This window comes from Ciconia boyciana, chromosome 2, assembly GCF_034638445.1.
Source record: "Ciconia boyciana chromosome 2, ASM3463844v1, whole genome shotgun sequence".
In the NCBI taxonomy this organism is placed as follows: Eukaryota; Metazoa; Chordata; class Aves; order Ciconiiformes; family Ciconiidae; genus Ciconia; species Ciconia boyciana.
The window spans coordinates 168,942,738-168,961,246 of NC_132935.1; the positions used below are offsets into that span (position 1 = coordinate 168,942,738).

An 18,509-nucleotide genomic window follows, 5' to 3' on the forward strand; every position below is an offset into this window, starting at 1 on the left:
CAAACAGCCGCAGCCCTGCCCGCCCCCTGCCCCGTGCGGGGTCTGCCGCGGCCCCCCCCCAGACCCTGCGGGACGCCGCGGGTGGGGGCCAGGCCCAGCCCTCCCTCCCGGCCACGGTGCTGAGGGCACAGGGACGCCCCCCCCGCCCCCAGTGCTGCTGGGAAGCCAGGCCGGGGCCCCCCGCAACCGCCCTTGCAGGCAGGGCTGGGGGCAACGGGGCCAGGGCAGGGGGGGCAGCGAGGGACCCCCCCACCCCCCAGCAGCATAGACCCAAATACTCCCCTACGCACCAGTCAAGTCACACCCCTTCCCCCGCTAACGGCAATAAATATCTCACACTACCCCAGCCCCACATCGAGGAGCAGGTGCCCACGGCCCAGCCCCGCGCCCCCCGGGACAGGGGGCTGCTCCATCTCCCACCCCCAGGGGAAAGGGGCTGGCAGCGCCCGCCGGCACCCACCCCGCTCTGCCCCCTCCCCACCCGGGGCCCAGGACTCGGGCATCCATCCCTCAGAAGCGCAGCTCCCTCAGCTTCTGCCGCAGGTAGTGCTTGGCCTCCTCGATGCCACTCACCTTCTCCAGCTCCGTGTAGGGCAGCTGAAAGGGGACGGGGAGAAACCGTCAGAGCCGCTCCACCACCCCCACCACCACCACCATCACCGCCGCCGCCACCGCCGCTGCCGCCCCCAGCCCGAGGCTGCCCGGGACAGCCATCCATGGCGGTGGGGCGAAGAACCAGGACTTGGGACACTGCCCGGGGCAGGGGGACGGTGCTGTTCCTTCAAGGGGAGGGAGGGTACAGGAGGAACGGACAAGCCCTCGGCACGCAGCACCCGCAAGCAGCCCCGTCCCCGATGCCCACGGCAGCCGGGCCGGGGCCAGCGCACACGAGGTGCGGACGCGGGGAGGACACGCGGGGCCAGGGGAGCTCGCAAGCCTCACCCCGACCTGGAACCCCCGTCGCCAGCCTGCAGAGAGGGATGAAGAGCAAAACCCAGCCTCCCTCCCCCCGTGCAGGGCGGGGGAGCCCGGGGGTCGTCGGCGAGGGGAGACAGGGCAAGGTGGGTTTTCGCGCGAGGGAGAGGAGGGGCCCGCTGCCGCAGCGAAGGACGGAGGCTGCTGCCTGCTGCAGAGGTGCGGCTGCACCCTCGGCCTCCCTCAGACAAGAACCAGCACCGGAGACCGAGGCGCAGCGGTGAGAGGTGGGGGAGGGCAGGGCAGGGCGCAGGGCCTTTGCTCAGCAGGCTGGAGAGGGGCAGAGCAGGGGAGACCGCCGACCCTGCGCTCCGGCTCCAAAACCCCTCGCGGGAGCGGGCAGCACCGGGAAGAGCCACGGCAGCCTCCCACCAGAAGAAAGGGCTGCAGGAGTGACCCCAGCCCAGATGCTGGTTTCTTCCCCAAGACGTCATTTTAACCACAGTCTGCTAAATAAAGGCGGCACTGGGGCTAACGGAAACGCCCCTCCCGTTGCCCAGGGGAGCTGGCACGGGGGGCCGAGGGGAGGGGAAAGCTGAACGGGACGTCAGTCTGTGGAGCCAGGAGCGCTCTCTGCCCTGAACAGCAAATACAACCCAGAGCTAAACGCATCGCCGAAGGGCCACGAGCCCTGGGCCACGCCGACCACGAGACAGACGCACGCCTGGGGCGGGAGCAGCGAGGGGCCCGGACCCTGTCCCTCCCCTCGGTACCAGCCACCCTCCGGGGCAACCCGGCAGGCACGTTTCTAAAAACGCCCGCTCACAGTTCAAGGCTCTCCGGCCCCAGGGCTTGTCACCCAGGGCTTGTCACCCTGTGGTGACAGCCCCTGCTCCAGCCCGCACGTGGGGCTGCGCGGACGCCCGCCCGTCCCCGCACTAGGCTGGGAGCACCAAAGGTTGGGGGAATCCAGCAAACCTGCGCTGCCGCCGCCGTGCGGGAGGGGGTCCGCAGGGACAAGAACAGGAGGCTCCAGCCACCGCCAGCGTTCCCCCCCCGTCGGCAGCAGGGCCTGGGGGCCAAAACTTGTTGGGGTGGCGGGAGGCTCTGCTGGTCCAACATCCCAGAAGGCACCACCAGCGCTCGTGGAGCAGGGCCAAGGGCGACCCTGACCCATGCTTCAGCCCTGTCTGGCAGCACAGGAGAGGGCTGAAGGCATTCGCTGGGGTAACGGGACCCGCGTGCGCGCCCCGACTGCAGTCCAGCCCTCGGTGCGTTTTGCTACTCAGGCACAAGAGGAGTCCTGTCCTGCCCCGTCCCTCCCCGGAATGAGGAAGCACAAGAAAAGCTCTCCTTCGGGCTTGGAGATCCTGCCAAGAGGCAGCAACACGGGGCTGGGGCTGGAGCTACGCGGGGGAGCTCTTGGCCGAGAACCTCACCGGCCCTTTCCAGCCCTCGGGGCTGAGCAGAGGAGCTCTGCGCCCGAGGAGAGGCAGCTCTAGCGACCTTGGTGCACCTCAGCCTGCCGAGAGACGGTGCCTGGGACACGGCAGGGGGAAAGCGTCCCTCTGTGGGGAAGCGACCGCTCGGCTCTGTGCCGTGTCTGGCCCTCCACCGTGCACAGGCTCCAGGAGACCCGAGCCCTGGCGGGGCTGCGTTTGTGAAGACGCCTGCCCAGAGCGGGGCTGGAGCCTGGCCTCTGGAGGAGCCTGCACAAAGCAGGCCTGCAGGAGAGCTGGGGGTCAGGAAGCACTCCGTGCACGGCAAGGCGGTGGTCTACTATACCAGAAGCATCCAAGGCTGCTTGGAGACACCGCTGCCATCCCTCAGGAGCTGCAGATCATGACACAGAGGAGTTTGCCTGCGAAGGAGGAAGCTTTTTCTCACCAGCTCATTGAGAAACAGGGCTAATAGTAGGCATCGCGAAGGGACAGGGTGGGAAAACTTGGCACAGATGACACAGACTCCGTGGTAAGGCTAGATCCCGACACGGGTGCTACATGGGGTCCAGGACCTGTTTGCAACCATCACAGATGAGCAAGCAGGGCGGGAAACACAGACAAACTGCCTGCTGCCCGCAGGACAGCGAACAGGCTGCAGACAGGCGCTGTTCTCCGACAGTCCCACGCAGGCCAGGGGTGAAGAAGGCTACTAACTGCCTGGGGAGAAGGAACCAAGTCCTCTGGCTGCGGTGGGTCTGAATCAAAGGTTTCTGGCAGTTCTGGTATGGAGCCACCTCCTTCCACTGCTTCCTGCTCCCTTCCTCACTGCCCAGCTCTGCGGGGTCTGCCTCCCCAGCGGGCCTGCCCTTCTCAAGCTACAGAGGGATCGAGAGCACAGAAAGCTCCTTCAACCGAACAGGCTGGAAGCGAGTAGTGCCAGAGCCAGGACAGGGGTTGAGGGAACACCAAATCCGGCCATTATTCAGGGCAGGATCCTGGGAAGGAGGAAGCGTGTCCTTACCTAGAAACTTCCGAGGGAAAAGAGCTGGCTGTCAGTAAAAGGTCAGACCACCAGGGAAAAGAACATCTACCTTGGAAAGGGCCGAGACCCAGATCATCCGTGGGCAGAGTAGAGGGTCTGAGGCAGGCGACCCTGCAACAGCACTCCCACCGCCTGCCAGAAGGGTGGAAGCAACACGCAGGTCCAGCCGGAGGACGGAGGCAAGGAAGGGCCCGGGTACAAGACCCGGCGACGTCCTTTGCAGTCACCGTGGGCCGCCCCCGCTCGCTGTGCCACGGAAGGAGCAGGCTTCCTTGGAAGGAAGCCCTGTTCAGAGGCACTGACAAATCCACACCTGCCGCTGCTACCAGATCAACGGCATCCGAGGAGGAGCAATGCCCTGGCACAGTCACACAGACATACCCAGACAGCTTAGCAGCGTGCCAGACGCGACAGGCAGTCCAGCACCGATCGAGCAGACACAGGGCAACGCAACAGCCAACAAGAGAAAGCCTTAAATTAAATACAAGGAGGGCTAAACTGCCAGGCTCAAAGAGCCGCGAACAGAGGCACCATGTCCAGCTGGACCCAGTCACTAGCAGCATACGCCAGGAGTCCGTGCGGGGGCCAACACCATTTAGCACCCTCATTAGTGACCTGGACGATGGGACCGAGCGCACCCCCGGCGAGGCTGCAGACAGTACAAAACGGGGAGGAGCGGCTGACGCACCAGATGGTTGCGCTGCCGTTCAGAAGCACCTAAACAGGCTGGAGAAACGGCCCGGTCCTGAGCCCAGGGAGGGAGGAATAACCCCGTGCACCAGGACAGGCTGGGGCCAACCAGCTGGAAAGCGGCTTTGCAGAAAAGGGACTAAGGGTTCTGACAGACGAGTTGAACACCGGCCAGCAGCGCTCGCTTGCAGCACAGGCGGCCAACAGCATCCCGGGCTGCATTAGGAAGAGCACCGCGAGCAGGCCGAGGGAGCCGATCCTTCTCTGCTACTCAGCACTGGCGAGACACGTCTGGAGCGTCCAGCGCTGGGCTCCCAGAACAAGACATGGACATACTGGAGCAGGTCCAGTGCAGGGTCACAAGGATGATACGCAAGAAGAGGCTGACAGAGCTGGAGAAGAAAAGGATTGGGGCATCTTATCTATATGCACAAATAGGCGATGGGAGGTTGTGAAGAAGACAGAGCCAAACTCTTAGCAGTACCCAGTGACAGAGCAGGAGGCAACGGGCACAAACCTAAAACACAGAAAATCCCATTTAGACTTAAGAAAAAGCCCCACCCACCAAAGATAAGGAAAACCACTTGTACTGGGAGGGTAAAGCAGCACCAGCCTTGAGCCTGGCTGGAACAGGTTACCCAGAAAGCAGCCTATCTCCGAGACACTCGGACCTCGACTGGACGTGGTACCGAGCAACCTGCTCTAGCTGAGCTGGGGTTGGACCGCACGATCCCCAGAAGCCCCGGCCAACCTCCACTACTCTGCGATTCCGCAGAGGTGTCAGAAGAACAGGAAATAAACCTCAAATGAGAAGAGCAAGAACAACCGCCGAGCTGCGAAGCAGCTTCAACTCAGGAAGAAGCTGAACTGCCTGGGGTTCTTCATCTTAAAGGGGTGGCCAAAGGGAAGCGACCTCTGGAACCACAAGCATAGAAGAAGGTAACCGCAGAGCTGCTCTTCGCTCCCTCACGGTACCAGACCCGGCAGCACCATGTCGGCTGACCAGACAGCAGGTTTAAAACAAACAGAGCTTGTTGCAGGTAGAACTGCCTGGAGCTTGTTGGCACCAGACACTGCAGGTGTGGAAGAAAGAACAGGCTCAAAGGGGAATAAAACGCTCACGGAGAAGAGGTCCATCGCAGTGAATAAACACAGCTGTCCAGACACGCTCGGGTGCGGGAGTCCTTGGACTATCCACGATCCACTTCTGACTCATTTTCTAACGATCTGCCACTGTCTGCTGCTGGAGAGGGACTAGAGGGGATGGGACCAGAGCGCCCGTTCCCACGCACCCGACGGGAGCTAACCACACTGGCAGCTGCACGACGATCAGGCACGCTGAGCGGAGGGGAAGAGCCCCTGCAGCCTCGGTCACGCCTAACCACGTGCTGCTGGACAGAACGCCTGATCCTGTGCGCGCTGGGAGCAGGAGCACGCTCTTGCTTGCCTGCACCCCTGCCCATTCTGCCTTGCTCCTCAGAGACCCCGTCGGGCTGCTGGTCAGCAGCCCCCGCCTCCCGCAGCAGCCCCGACCCGCACCAGGGGCACAGACCCGAGCGGTAACGGTTACTAGAGCTGGTTTGAGACGGGGCACGGACGCCCCAGCTGGGCCAAGCGCTGGGAGAGCACAGTCCCCGGCCACCACGGGTGTGCTGGGCACAGGGCAGGCGGGCAGGGGCAGCCCTCGGCTCTCGGACGCGGTGGCACAAAACTTGGAGCGGAGGCAGCTGTGCCAAGCGCCCTCCTCAGCCGAGGGCATCCCGGAGCCCAGACGTGAGCGAGAGCCTGTGGCACCGGCCTCGAGCCTGGCAGCGGGCGCTGGGGAGCCCTCCTCCCTGCGACAAAGCTGCTCGGCCCCACTGCTGCCTGGGGACGTGGCCAGCCCTGGGCAGCCCGTCCTGAGCTCCAGCACACGGGAGACCCAGGGTGCGCTGCACAGGAGAGCTGGTCCTGCTCCACTGCTCTGCAATTCAGGATCTCCAAGGAAATATCACAACTTGAGTCACAGGACTGCCAAAGCTATGCATAAACAAAGGACTTCTGAACTATGTATGCTGCAAATTATGAAATTAGGAGGAGCTTCGCGTTGGCACGCTGCGCCGTCAGCAGCAGGGGAGGTAAGAAGCTTTAAGAAACGGTTATGGGACTGCTTGGTAGACCTATGACTGTAATTCAGGTGACCTCTGAAGTGGAAAAGTAAACAGGGATCAGAAGCCTGCGTTTCTGAGTTGTTTTCCTCAAAAAGATCTATCCTCGAGCTAGAAATCACCTCTACAATAGTCTTGTGGAAGCTGCACACCTTAAAACAACATCTGAAGCTTCCAAAGAAATCTGAAGACAATTGTGAAGGCGGCGGTGAAGCCTCGAGGGCTTCTCCGTCCACAGCTCTCACCACAGACCAGCCAGAGGCTGCAACCGAAGAGGCCAGGGCTCTGAAACAGGCACCGCAGGGAGGTTCGCCTCGCCTCGCCTCCACCCACGGCGGCAAGAGGCATGCTGCAGAACCGACAGCCAGAATTACAGCACGGGGTATCAGGCCGAGCCATGGCCCCGCTTGATTTCCACTCCAAGGCCCCGCGGCCAACGCTGCCGCTGCCAACCCTGCCCAGCCCAGGCCGAGCAGCTTCCCCTTCTCCCCTCCCTGCACAGCGCGCGGGCCGGGTCTCGGCTCAGGCGGCAGACCGGCAGGGTGGGATTCCTGCAGGACCAGCGGACACAGACAGGAGGGGCCGTCCCCTCGCCCGTGCTTTCCACCAGGGCACCGGGGCTGGTATCGCCCGCCAGCTGCGTGGAAAAAACTCTTGGGGTGGGGTGGGCAAAGAGGAGCCGTGAGGATGAGTCACTGCTTCCTCTCACAAGCAGCAAGTGTGGAAGGACGGCTCCCGTCGGGCGTGTTTACAGTGGGGATGCCAGCTCTCCAGCCTGCAGCCTGGAGACCATCTCACTGCACGGCCACGGGCAGTTTCTGCTGGGAGGAGGAGGAGGGGAAGGGGAAGGGGCAGGGAGCAGCTCCCCGCTTACCTGAACCAGACAGTAGCCCAGCAGTCGCAAGTGCCTGTCCCTCATGGCTCGCGAGCCCACCAGTATGTCGGAGTTCTGGCAGTAATGCCATTTGTCATTGACCGACAGCACCACCCTGCAGAGGACAGAGCAGGGGAGGAGGGCGGCGTTACCCCACGCCACAGACGCTGCAGGCAGCACCCCGGCAGCAGCCTCGCCCCCGCCCGGTCCCCACAACAGCGGAGGACGAAGGGCAGCACCCCCCGCCCCCCCGCGCCCGGCCGGCGGCAGGGGCAGCCGTAGCCGGGCTGGGACGCGCGGCACCCCGGGGCGGCGGGGACAGGGGTCCCTGCAGCGCAGCCTGCGCCGCTGCCGGGCCCCTGACGGCGCGGGGCAGGAGGGGGCCGGGGCCGACTGCCGGGGGGCAGGAGCTGAAGCCAGCGCTGGCGCAGGCCCAGGGCAGCTGTCCCGCGGGAAGGGAGCGGGGACAGGGAGCGGCCCTGCTCGGTACCTCTGAATCTCCTCGGCTCCCTGCGGCCCCTCGCCTGGCCCTCGCTTGGGGCTGGGCCGGCACGGAGAGGGCGGAGGGCAGGCGTCCTCGCTGGGGGGTGGGCTCCTTTCCTCTGGTTCCTCCTGGGCCTGCTCCCCCTGGAAGCAGTTGTGATCGTGCCCAGGGCAGCCGGCGGTCGCCTCCTCCTCCTCCTCCAGAATCTTGCCGATGGGGAACTGGAAGAGGGTGGCTGCGGAGGTGCCCCTGGGCGAGCAGTCAGGGGTGCCAGCCGGCTGCGCGGAGAGGCACTCGGAAGGGCTGCTTAAGGTGGAGCTGCCCTGGCTCTCCAGGGAAGACTCTTTGCTCAGGCCGCAGTAATAGTCTGAGGGGGGCTGGTAGCAGGGGCCCCCCGGGGCAGGGCAAAGCGTGGGTAGGAACCGCCCGGCCAGGTTGCTCTCCCGGGAGCCCGGGGGGCTGCTTGGCGTCTCTGGAGCAAACGGGGCAAAGTCCTGCAAGTCCGAGGTGAGGGCCAGGACGCTTGAGCGCAAGGAAATGGCGGCAGGGGACGTTGTAGTGTGGGCAGAGGGAGCCTTGGAAGCCGCAGGGACACGGGAGAGAGGCAGCACAGTGCCCGAGCGGTTAATCCACAGCAGAAAGTCTGCAGAGAGAGAACACAGATCAGCACTGGGCCTCGAGACCCCCCCCTACTGATGGGACGTGGGCCTGGGGACCCCGCGTGCCCCAGGGTGGGAGACGCCGTGCCAGCCAGCCCAGCAGACGGGAGCGCAGAGGGGGTCCCCCGTTCCCCCGCTGCACTGGCCCAGCTGAGCCCTCCCGTGGCGGGGGCGGCTCAGGGAGCTTTGTCCTGAAGCGCCGGGGAAGGCAATGTCACAGGGAAGGTGGTGACAAAGCAGCCAAATCTAGTTCTGCCCTGAATAACCTCCCACCCTCGGGCCCCCCCGAGCACCCAGGCAGCCGCAGGGCTGCTGCTGCCCCAGAGCCCCCCAGTCCCCACTGCCAGTCCCCCTCCGCAGGGCCACGGCCCTGCCCCGAAGTGGGGTGCCCAGCCAGGCTACCTGTGCAGTATCCTGGGGGCAGCACCTCATCCTGCCGATAGCATTCTTCTCCCACCAGCTGCCGCAGGGCCTCGGCCACCAGCCCCTTGTAGCTGAGGGGAAAAAGAAGAGTCAGAGGACGCACCGGGGAGGACCCCCAGCCTGCCCCCTCGAGCACTGCCGACCCGCCTGCTCCCTCGGAGCACTTCTGCCCAGAGACATGGAGGCTCCTGGGAGCGAGAAATAAGGAAGGCTTTTGGCTTTGGGCTCTGCTGTTCCGGGTCAAGGAGGGGACACGCTTCAGCTCATTCAGCAGAAAAGCTCCTCCCGATATCCCTACACCAACAGCACATTCTTCTTCACCGAAAGGGTTGCCAAGCACTGGAACAGGCTGCCCAGGGAAGCGGTTGAGTCACCATCCCTGGGGGTATTTAAAAGCCGTGTAGACGTGGCGCCTAGGGATGTGGTTTAGTGGTGGGCTTGGCAGCGTTAGGTTTGCGGTTGGACTCGATCTTAAGGGTCTTTTCCAACCTAAATGATTCTGTGATTCTATATTGCTCCTCTACAGGCTTTGGAGCTCACGTACGGGCCTTTACCCCCGCACTGTCCTCGGCTGGGTCCTGCCAGACCAAGGTCACGGACCCCGCGTCCCAAGCGACACCGCCCTGCCCACCTGCAAGGGACAGGCAGCCGGGTGCCCAGCACACCGCGCTCCCAGCCACGCTCTCCCGCCCCGGGGCGGCCCTCCCCTCCCCCGCACGCCGCCTGTCCCCGCCACGGACCTGTACTTTCTGTTGGCCTCGTCGGCCGTCAGGGCATGCTCGAACATGAGGACGCGGTAGCGCGGGTCGAGGCGCGGGCCGCTGTAATCGCGGAACTCCAGCTCCACCGCCGCGTCCAGCAGCGAGAGGTAGCGGCGCACGATCAGCGCGTAGGGGCTGCCTGCGGGGAGAGGACGGCTGGCTGGGTGCCGCCTGGGAGCCCCTCCTCGCCCAGCCACGCTCCCGGGGGGGTGGGGGTGGGGCTGACGGCCAGCAAGGGGGTCCTGCACTCCCAGGGGACGCCTGTTCCGCCCAATGCTCTCAAAATCCACCTCCGCCCCAGCCCCGAGCTCTAACGGCTGGGTTCCCCCTGGAAAAGGCCCGACATACTCATAACATTGGTGATGAAGGCTGGGGAGAAGACTTGGTGCAGGACAGTCTGGGGGAAGTGGCTAAGCTGAAACATGGACATGAGGATGTTGACGGTCGCCAGGGGTGAGCTGCCGGCTTTCTGCTCCAGGATGGCCTCCAGCTTGGGGAAGAGCTCGCTGTGGTTGGACGGGCGGTAATTCATGCGGCTGAAGGGAAACACCAGCTTCTGGATCACCTGCAGGCAGGAGAGGGAGTCGGGCCAGGCCAGGCAGCGGGACGAAGGCCAGGCCAGGCCCAGGCCTGCCCAGAGCTGGGCAGAAACAGGCTCTCACAACCCGTAAGGATCAGGGCACGCCCCGGTCGGTCCCCAGCGAGATGCCCCAGCCTGATGGCAGAGAAGGGACGCGGTTTCCCCCAGCACCGGGGCAGCCCCAGAGCCAGCCCCAGGCGTTCCCCGCAGACCGGGGAGGACGCTCACCTTGCTGTCGAGCTGCTCCCCACGCTTCAGGAGAAAGTTCGCGATGGTATCGAGCAGCCGTGGCTCACGCAGCCGGTGCCGGGCCACGTACTTGGCAATGAGGGCCATGGTGTAGGGGGTAAGGTTCTCTGCCTTCCTGGGGAGCCACTCTGCACAGAGCAAACCACAGCGGGGTATCCGTCAGAGGGGCCTGGCTCTGTCCAAACTGCAGCTCTCCAGAAGCCACTACAGCCTGGGCAGGAAAGGCAGTGCAGGCAGGTGGGAGATACCAAGGCCTGGGCAGCAGAGCCATCTCTCCTGAAACCCAGAAGGCTTCCGAAAACCATCAAGTTATGGGGCTTGTGAGCGGCTGGGGCAGATTCCTGTCCCGTCCACCCAGGAGGCACAGCCGGAGCACAGCCGGAACACGCGCAGAATGGGGGCCCTTCTGTAGAAACCCCACCGAAACCAGCCTGCTCCCAGTCTTGCGGTAAGGTAGGCTCCCAGCCCCTGGAAGGGCTAGGCTGGGAAGCCAGTGACAGGGCGGCCGTAATGCAGAGCATCTCCTGCTCCAGCCTCCACCGCTGCAGGCCCTGGTGCTCAGCACGGCCCCAGCTGGCGCTGCCACAAACCCAGATGTCCTCCGGGGCCAAGAAAGGAGGCTCCAAGGCTGCCAAGTGCACGGACAGAGCCCAGCGCACCCTGCGCCGGGGAAGAAGCTCAAACAGTGGGCAAGGCTGGGACCCTGCCTGGGCAGACCCTGCCCTCACCTGCCATACTGCGGATGAATCGCTCTTGGCGGTTCTCGTAGAAGAGCTGAGAGCTGAAGATGGCCTCCAGGGCCTTGTTGTTCGCCTCCTGGGCGCACAGAGCCAACATCTCGTCCAAGAGGGCCAGCTCGTGCTCCCGCATGGCACTCACTTGCCCCAGCGTGTGCCGGACGAGGCGCAGGATCTTGCGGTTGTTGATCAGCTGCTGGTCGGAGGCCGGGTGTCCCTGCAGCGCCTGCGCCCGCAGCCGGTAGTAGGAGAGGAGCAGGAAGAGGGTCTGGGGGTGGCGTTCCTTCTCCAGGTGCCGCTCCAAACTGCTGAGGCAAGACTCGACCAGGGGGTGGGGGCTGGACGGGTGCAGCCTCATCACGCTGCTGAAGACCATGGAGACGTCCTTCTGGTTGAAGCGGCCCAGGCGGCTCCGGGATTCGTCCTCCAGCACTCGCACCAGCGGCGATTCCCCAGGCAGGCCTGCGACAGGGAAGGGATTAGGGGCGCCCAGACTCCGCCTCTCCTCTTCACTAGGCACAACCGTCCTCGTAAGCTCGGGCACAAGACTACAGCCGGAGGAGGACAGGTTTGCCGTGTCGGTGATCAAACCAGAGATGAGAAAAGAAAGAGGACCGGTTTAGCAAAGCCTGACCAGAACACCAGTGCATCTACACCACGGAAGAAGTCATCTGGAGCCGTTGGATTATTCCCACGCACTCCACCAAAATGGAAGTCCTTCGGTTCCTCCGCAAAAGCAAGGTCTGTTTCTGAAGTCTCAAACTTCTTAAAGATAAATAATACACCTCAAAAATGCCTTCAAAAGAAAGTTTTGGTTGGAAAACAAGTACGACACCATCACATTACCACAATAAAAACTGTCCGTGTACGACAGGAATTAAACCTTCCACGTTTCTAACCTTCTCCCCTTCTCTAGTTTAGCTTTACTCGTTCAAACCCAGCTCCTGGGGGAAATACTTTCCTTCAACTCTGGACGTATTATTCAACCGTGGAAAGACAAGGGGCCAGGCACACCGTGTGGGTACGAGAAAAGGCAAAGGCCATCCCTCGCGTGTCAGGAGAGATATTTTCAGGAAGTGCATGAAGCATTATGCACTGTATGAGGCCCTGGTAGCCCACTGGTCTCCTAAGCCAGCTGACAAGACTTCAGTTTTCAAAAGGGCTTTAAAGCAACTAAGGCAGCATGGGGTAAGTTGCTGCGTTTTGTCATTAATCAAAAATCAGTCAGAAGGCGGAAAGTGAAGAATTGGTCTGAGCAGTTGCTTTGTTCTTTAAAAAGACCTCAAAAAGGCAGGTTAGCATTTTTATTAATGAGCGGGTAAGCGTGGGGAGCAGGGAAGGGCGACTGACAGAGAACAAAGTGTGGGTCAAAACCAGAGCAGGCCGGGGGGAGCCCAGCAGAGCTCCCAGAACTCTGGGCCTGGCAGCCCAGAGTTCAGTGTCAACAAACACAAGGCGCCGTGAGACAGAGGGGGGAACAGCAGAAACTTCTTCCCCCCTCCCCTTCAGCGGGATCTAGAGTTACTGCATCAACCCGCGGCAGGGACCGGGTGTCTCCGTACGCGGCTCGGCCGAGGCCTCAGCCCAGCGTGCAGCTGCGGCGGAAAAAAAAAGCAAACGCGAGGGCAGGAACCGCGCGCGTGGGACAGAGGAGCGCAGGGCCGGCAGGACCCGCCGGGGCGGGGAGGGCAGGCACCTGCCGCCACAGGCAACCGCCAGACACGATCCCCTTCCTCGGGGAGAACCCGCGGGGCCCTCGGGGACCCCGGCCCAGCGAAGGGGGAGCCCCCCGGGCCATGGCCTCTGGAACCCAAACCGGCCTGAACCTTTTCTCCTGAATATTAAGCTCCCGCTGACAGAGGGCTCAGGGCTTGCAAAGGGTTTAGCCAAGATCTCGCGTCTCACTCTTCGATGCTCAGATGTTCGCTGATTTCAAGGACTGGAACAAAACTCAAGGAGCGGTTTATCCCGATCCTGCCAGGCAGTGCTGGCCACCGCTTCGGCTGCCCTTCGGGCCGACACGCCAGGTGCCGCAGCCGGCCCACCCCCCCCGGCGCAGTCAGTCTGCCTCACTCCCTTCCTGCTGCGTATCCCAAGCAGAGCCTCCTCCTTCAAAGGGCACAACTCCGTCTGGCACAAAGCCACCACCACGTGTAAATCCACACACAAACCCAGACACCAGCTCCTGTTCCGGTATGTCCTTCCTCCTTCCGTGGCAGCCGGACCAGCAAGCTCTCCTTTCACCTCACAAACCCAAGCACCGGCCTGTGTCCCACTGCCCTGCCCGCCTCCCCCCTCTGCTGTGGGCACCCCCATGCAGGCAGACGCCGGCAGCCCAGGACACTCACCCAGCGCGGCAGCGGCATACAGGCAGTTGACAATGCTGAAGTTATCGAACTTGGAGCAGCCGCTGATGATGGCCTGACAGAGAGTCTGAAACTCCGGCTGCTCCAGCATGTGGCCGGGCCCGCGGCTCTCCCCGTTCACCGCGGCCTGGCCCTGCTGCTGCTGCAAGAGCTGGCCCAGCTTGTGCAGGGCGATGGGGTAGTGGCTGGCGGACACCTTGCTGGGGTTCTGCGTGACCCACCGCAGCACTTCCCCCACGCTGCGCGAGCGCTCTATCAGACGCTTCATTGTGAAGAAGGTGTCATAACTCATCTTCTCGTGGATGAAGTTCCAGCTCTTCCTCTTGCCATGGCCTCGAGTCCTGTAGGCGTCCGGGGGAAAGGTGTGCAGCAGCCCATGGCCGTAGGGGTCCAGGGGCAGCAGCACAGCCCGCTGCTTAGCTTTGCCTGCACAGTAGCAGGCGGGATACATCCCGGCCCCGCTCCTGTCACCAGCAGCCAGGCCCTGCAGGACTCCGGGCCGCACGCTCTCTCGGGTCAGAGCACGGAGCCATGGCAGCAGGCGCAGCATGGTGAGGGCAGGGCGGCTCGAGAGGCTTCGGAGAACCGGGAGACCCTGGGGACGAGAGGGGGGGGGTGAGGGGGGCGGCGAGCTCGTGCCTCTGGGACGGCTGCAGCCAGCAAGGGACGCACGGAGCCCACGCTGGGACCCCCGCCCGCACGGCTCCGCCCCGGTCCGGGGGTACCTGGCCCACACAGCCCCCTGTTCTGAGGTCCCCCACCCACAGGGATCCCCCTGGTACTGGGGCCCACGCCCTGCCCAGGCCGCCCGGCCCAAGGTCCCCTGGCCCACACGAGCCCCGTTGTCCGGGATCCCCGGCCCGCACAGGCGTCCCCACCCTGTGGCCCACACAGCCCCCTCCCCTCTCCCGGGGCCCCCGGCTCGCAGATCCCCCTTGTCCCAGGAGCGCCGGCACACACAGATCCCCGCCCGGTGCCGGGACCGGCCCGATCTCCCCCTCCCCCGGTACCCGGACCGCACTGAGCGCTCCTCCCCGGTACCCGGACCCCGGGCCGCACTGAGCGCCTCTCCCCCAGTACCCGGACCCCCGGGCCGCACTGAGCGCTCCTCCCCCGGTACCCGGACCCCCGGGCCGCACTGAGCGCTCCTCCCCCGGTACCCGGACCCCCGGGCCGCACTGAGCGCCTCTCCCCCGGTACCCGGACCCCCGGGCCGCACTGAGCGCTCCTCCCCCGGTACCCGGACCCCCGGGTCCCACTGAGCGCCCCTCCCCGGTACCCGGACCCCCGGGCCGCACTGAGCGCCCCTCCCCCGGTACCCGGACTCCCGGGCCGCACTGAGCGCTCCTCCCCCGGTACCCGGAGCCCCGGGCCGGGCTGGGCCGCACCGGGACCGCGACACCCGGCCCACCCAGGCCCCCACCCCCGGGGGCCCCCATCCCCACCCCTCCGGCCCGGCCGAGCCCCGCGGTGCCCGGCCCGCGCCCCGCCCCTGGTCCCGCCCGGCTCCCGGCCCCGGCCCGGCCCTACATGGCGCTCGCGGCCGCGCTGGGACCCGCCGCCGCCCCGGCCGCTCAGCACCGCCCGGACACCGAGTCCGCCATCTTCCCGACAGCCCCCGCAGGGCCGAGGGACGCCGCGGCCCCGCCCCCCGCGCGGCCCACACTTCCTGGGGCGGAGCCGGGCGCGCGGGCTCAGACACGGCGCGTAGCGGCGCGAGTAAACAGCCGCCGCCCGCCCTCCAATGAGCGAGCGCCTCGCGAAGGGGCGGGGCGGCTCCGCCGGCGCAGGCGCGCTGCGGCCCTGCGGAACGCGTGGCCCGAGGCGCTGGCCCCGCCCCGCGCGCCGCCGCTGGGAGCGCGCCGCCGGGGAAGCCCCGCCCCCCCCGGTCCCCCCCGCCCCGGTTCCCCCCGCGGCGCAGCAGAGCCGGGAGGCCGCGGCCGTTCGCAGTTCGTCCTCTTTAATCGTCACAGAGCGGCGGGGAGCGCGGCCTCCCCCGCCGGCACCGGCACCCCGCGGGCGGCAGCCCCGGCCCCGGGGCAGCGGACGCCGTCCGGCGCAGGAGCGGGGCGCGGGCGGACGGTCCGTGCGGGGCCGGGGGCGCCGGGACCCCCGCCCCGGAGGTAGCGCAGCACTCGCTCCTGCGAACCCCGGCTCCGGCCGCCGCGCTGCCGGCCTCGAGCCCCGGGACGCGGCGCGGCAGGCTGCCCGCCTCCCGCCCGGCCGCCGGCTCCCTCCGACCCGCCGGGCCCTGCAGCCCCCAGGACGCAGTCCTCGGCCCAGACCCCCCCGGGTCCGGGCGCGGCAGCAGACTCCGCCCGGGACCGAGCTTGTTCCAGGCGCAGCGGCTCCTTCCGGGGCCTGGGGCCGTGCTATCTGCGGTACATGGTGAAGGCCATGAAGCTGAAGAGGAGGGTGAGGCCGGCCAGGAAGGTGGTCGCGGTGGCGGTGAAGACGTGGCGGTACTGCAGCTGGAAGTACCAGAGCACGGCCAGCATCAGCACGAAGAGCGGCAGCATGAGGCTGCCCACGTTGAGGGCGGCGTGCACGGGGTCGGCGGAGGCGTGGGGGCCGGCGGGCGCGGGGGCCGGGCTGTGCTGGGAGATGTGGCAGTGCAGGACGCTGTTGTGGGCGAGGTGCAGGGCGGCCAGGCTCTGGGCGTCATCGCGCAGCAGCTGGCCCTGGTAGATCAGCCGCACTTGCTGCTCCTGCCCGGGGAAATAGGCCCTGGGGCGGGCGACAAGGAGGGAAACATCACGCTCCCTCCAGGACGGCGTCCCCTCCGCCGCCCCCCAGGAGCGGGCTGCGAGCGCGCCCGCCCTGACCGGTACCCGCACCTCTAAGCCCGCGCTTCGCCGTCGGCCGCCCCCGGCGTTGCCAGAAGTGAAGGCGCCCGCCAGGACGGGCCGTACGACGGCCCCGCCAGGCACGGGCACGGGCAAGCGCGCCCGCGCCGGAGCAAGAGCGGCAGCTCCCAGCTGCTCCAGGGGGGGAAGGAGCCGCCGGCGGGGCTCGGGGCCGCCCCCAGCCGGGACGGCCCCGAGCGGTGCCGCGGGAGAACCGGCCTGCCCCGCCCCTCACCTCTTCAGGGCCCCGACGGTGTCGCCGGGGCGCACCCGGGCCAGGCGCTCCGTGTCGTTGAGGAACTTCAGCCGCAGCACCATGGTGGGCTCGGCGGGGCCGCCGTCCCCCTCACCGAGGGGACCCTGCGCGGGTGCGGGGCCGGCCCGGGACCGCAGCCCCGCCGCCAGCCCGCCCGCCCCATCGGGGGCCGCCCCGGCCGCCGCCGCCGCCGGGGCCGGGGCCTTGTGCTCGACGGGGGTCGGGGCAGCGCTCGGACCCTCCTCGGGCAGCGTCGCGGCGTCGCGGGGCGTCGCGGCGGGCTCGGGGGCGCGGGTGGAGGCCCAGGCCAGCCCCAGCACCACGGCGACCAGCAACAACGCGAAAAGCACGGTCACCTCATCGCCAACGCCCTCGATCAGCGCCATGGCGGCGACGGCACCGGCTACCGACCTGCGGGCATAGAGCGCGGCCGTCAGCCCGCCGGGCCACAGGCGACCGGAGCTGCGGCCGGCCCGGGCCCCTCACCTGCCGCCATCGCGCCGCTTCCGCCTCGGCGCATGGTACGCTGGGGGCTGTAGGCCTGTTCCGCGCATGCGCGGAAGCTCCCCGCGGGGCACGCTGGGAGCTGTGGTCCTGTTGTGCGCATGCGCCTATGTGCTCCCGCGCGGGCGCACGCCGGGAGCTGTAGTCCAGCTACCTGGCGCTGGGCGTGCCTCTGGCACGCCCAGCGCCAGGTAGCTGGACTACAGCTCCCGGCGTGCCCCGCGCCAGGCTGGGCCTGCGTCGTCGGGCTTCCTGGGCCAGGGCCCTTCCCTCATCCGCCATTATCGGTTTGAGAAATGATCGGCCCGCCTGGGCTCAGCCTGAGGAGACGTGTCCCTGCTCGTTGCAGGGGGGTTGGACTAGATGGCCTTGAGAGGTCCCTTCCCACCCAAACCATTCCATGATGATTCCATGAAACCCTCCAGGTGAAATTTCTCACGCAACTGAAGGAGCATGAAATAGTTGATTCTGCTTAAGAGCGAAAATATTTTTATCATTTAATCAATATCCTGTTCTTTGCTTTATATATAGAAAAGTGGTGAAGGGTCTGGAGCACAAGTCTGATGAGGAGCGGCTGAGGGAACTGGGGTTGTTCAGCCTGGAGAAAAGGAGGCTGAGGGGAGACCTTATCCCTCTCTACAGCTGCCTGAAAGGAGGTTGTAGCGAGGTGGGGGTCGGTCTCTTCTCCCAAGTAACAAGCCGTAGGACAAGAGGAAATGGCCTCAAGTTGCTCCAGGGGAGGTTAAGACTGGATATTGGGAACAATTTCTTCACTGAAAGGGTCATCAAGCACTGGAAGAGGCTGCCCAGGGAAGTGGTGGAGTCCCCATCCCTGGAGGCATTTAAAAGCTGTGTGGATGTGGCGCTTAGGGACATGGTGTAGTGGTGGGCTTGGCAGTGCTGGGTTAACAGTTGGACTTGATGATCTTAAAGGTCTTTTCCAACCTAAACGATTCTATGATTCTGTGATTCTAAAACAAGGTGTGCAATTGGTGAAGGACAGCAAATTCCGTAGGCAGAGCCTGTTGCTGGAAGAGCCGTGCTCTAGTGAAGACGAGGTCTCTGGCAGGGAGAAAGCGAGTTGTGCAGGGCAGAGATATCACGGGGAAATGGGAGAAGCTGCAGACTAAAACTGACTGAGTTCCAGTGATCCTTTGGGGGACTGTGATTCCCCAGATGCGTTTAAACCTACCCACAGGTTTCATGAAGAAGGAAAGCTTGAAAGATAGATGAAAAAATTAGTGTGCAGCACTTTTGTCTCCAACTTGGTTTTTATATTGAAAGACATTTAGAATAATTTATCCTAAAATCTCTCTTGGCTGATTAGTTTCTGGTATTAAACCTTAATGCTGGAGACTCAGCTTTTCTGTGTTCCTGAAAAGCATTCAGATAATTGTGAACATGGTCAAAAATGGTTTGATCAAAACTTCCATATTTTCAGGTGAAAAGGCTTGTACCATCAAAATGAGATAGTGGGGGGGAGACTTGTGGAAGGAAAAAACCTACAGCGCCCATAAAGGAACGAAGCTGAAAG

At 65.0% G+C, this 18,509-nt stretch overlaps 2 protein-coding genes across 2 annotated transcripts; both read right to left on the bottom strand.

Annotated features, from left to right (window-relative positions):
- Positions 1–32: 32 nt before the first annotated feature.
- On the bottom strand, positions 33–15,223 carry FASTK (Fas activated serine/threonine kinase). Its single transcript, XM_072855015.1, has 10 exons — positions 14,900–15,223; positions 13,352–13,964; positions 10,995–11,465; positions 10,246–10,394; positions 9,786–10,002; positions 9,417–9,576; positions 8,656–8,747; positions 7,601–8,237; positions 7,111–7,225; positions 33–597 (listed from the first exon to the last, which is right to left on the bottom strand). Exons 2-10 carry the CDS (start codon positions 13,917–13,919, stop codon positions 511–513), a joined length of 2,496 nt encoding a protein of 831 aa, XP_072711116.1. The 5' UTR covers positions 13,920–13,964; positions 14,900–15,223; the 3' UTR covers positions 33–510.
- An 85-nt stretch (positions 15,224–15,308) lies between these two features.
- TMUB1 (transmembrane and ubiquitin like domain containing 1) lies at positions 15,309–17,005 on the bottom strand. The gene is made up of 2 exons (XM_072855018.1): positions 16,451–17,005; positions 15,309–16,096 (listed from the first exon to the last, which is right to left on the bottom strand). The coding sequence occupies exons 1-2, from the start codon at positions 16,855–16,857 to the stop codon at positions 15,742–15,744; spliced, it is 762 nt and encodes a 253-aa protein (XP_072711119.1). The 5' UTR covers positions 16,858–17,005; the 3' UTR covers positions 15,309–15,741.
- Between the last annotated feature and the right edge of the window lie 1,504 nt (positions 17,006–18,509).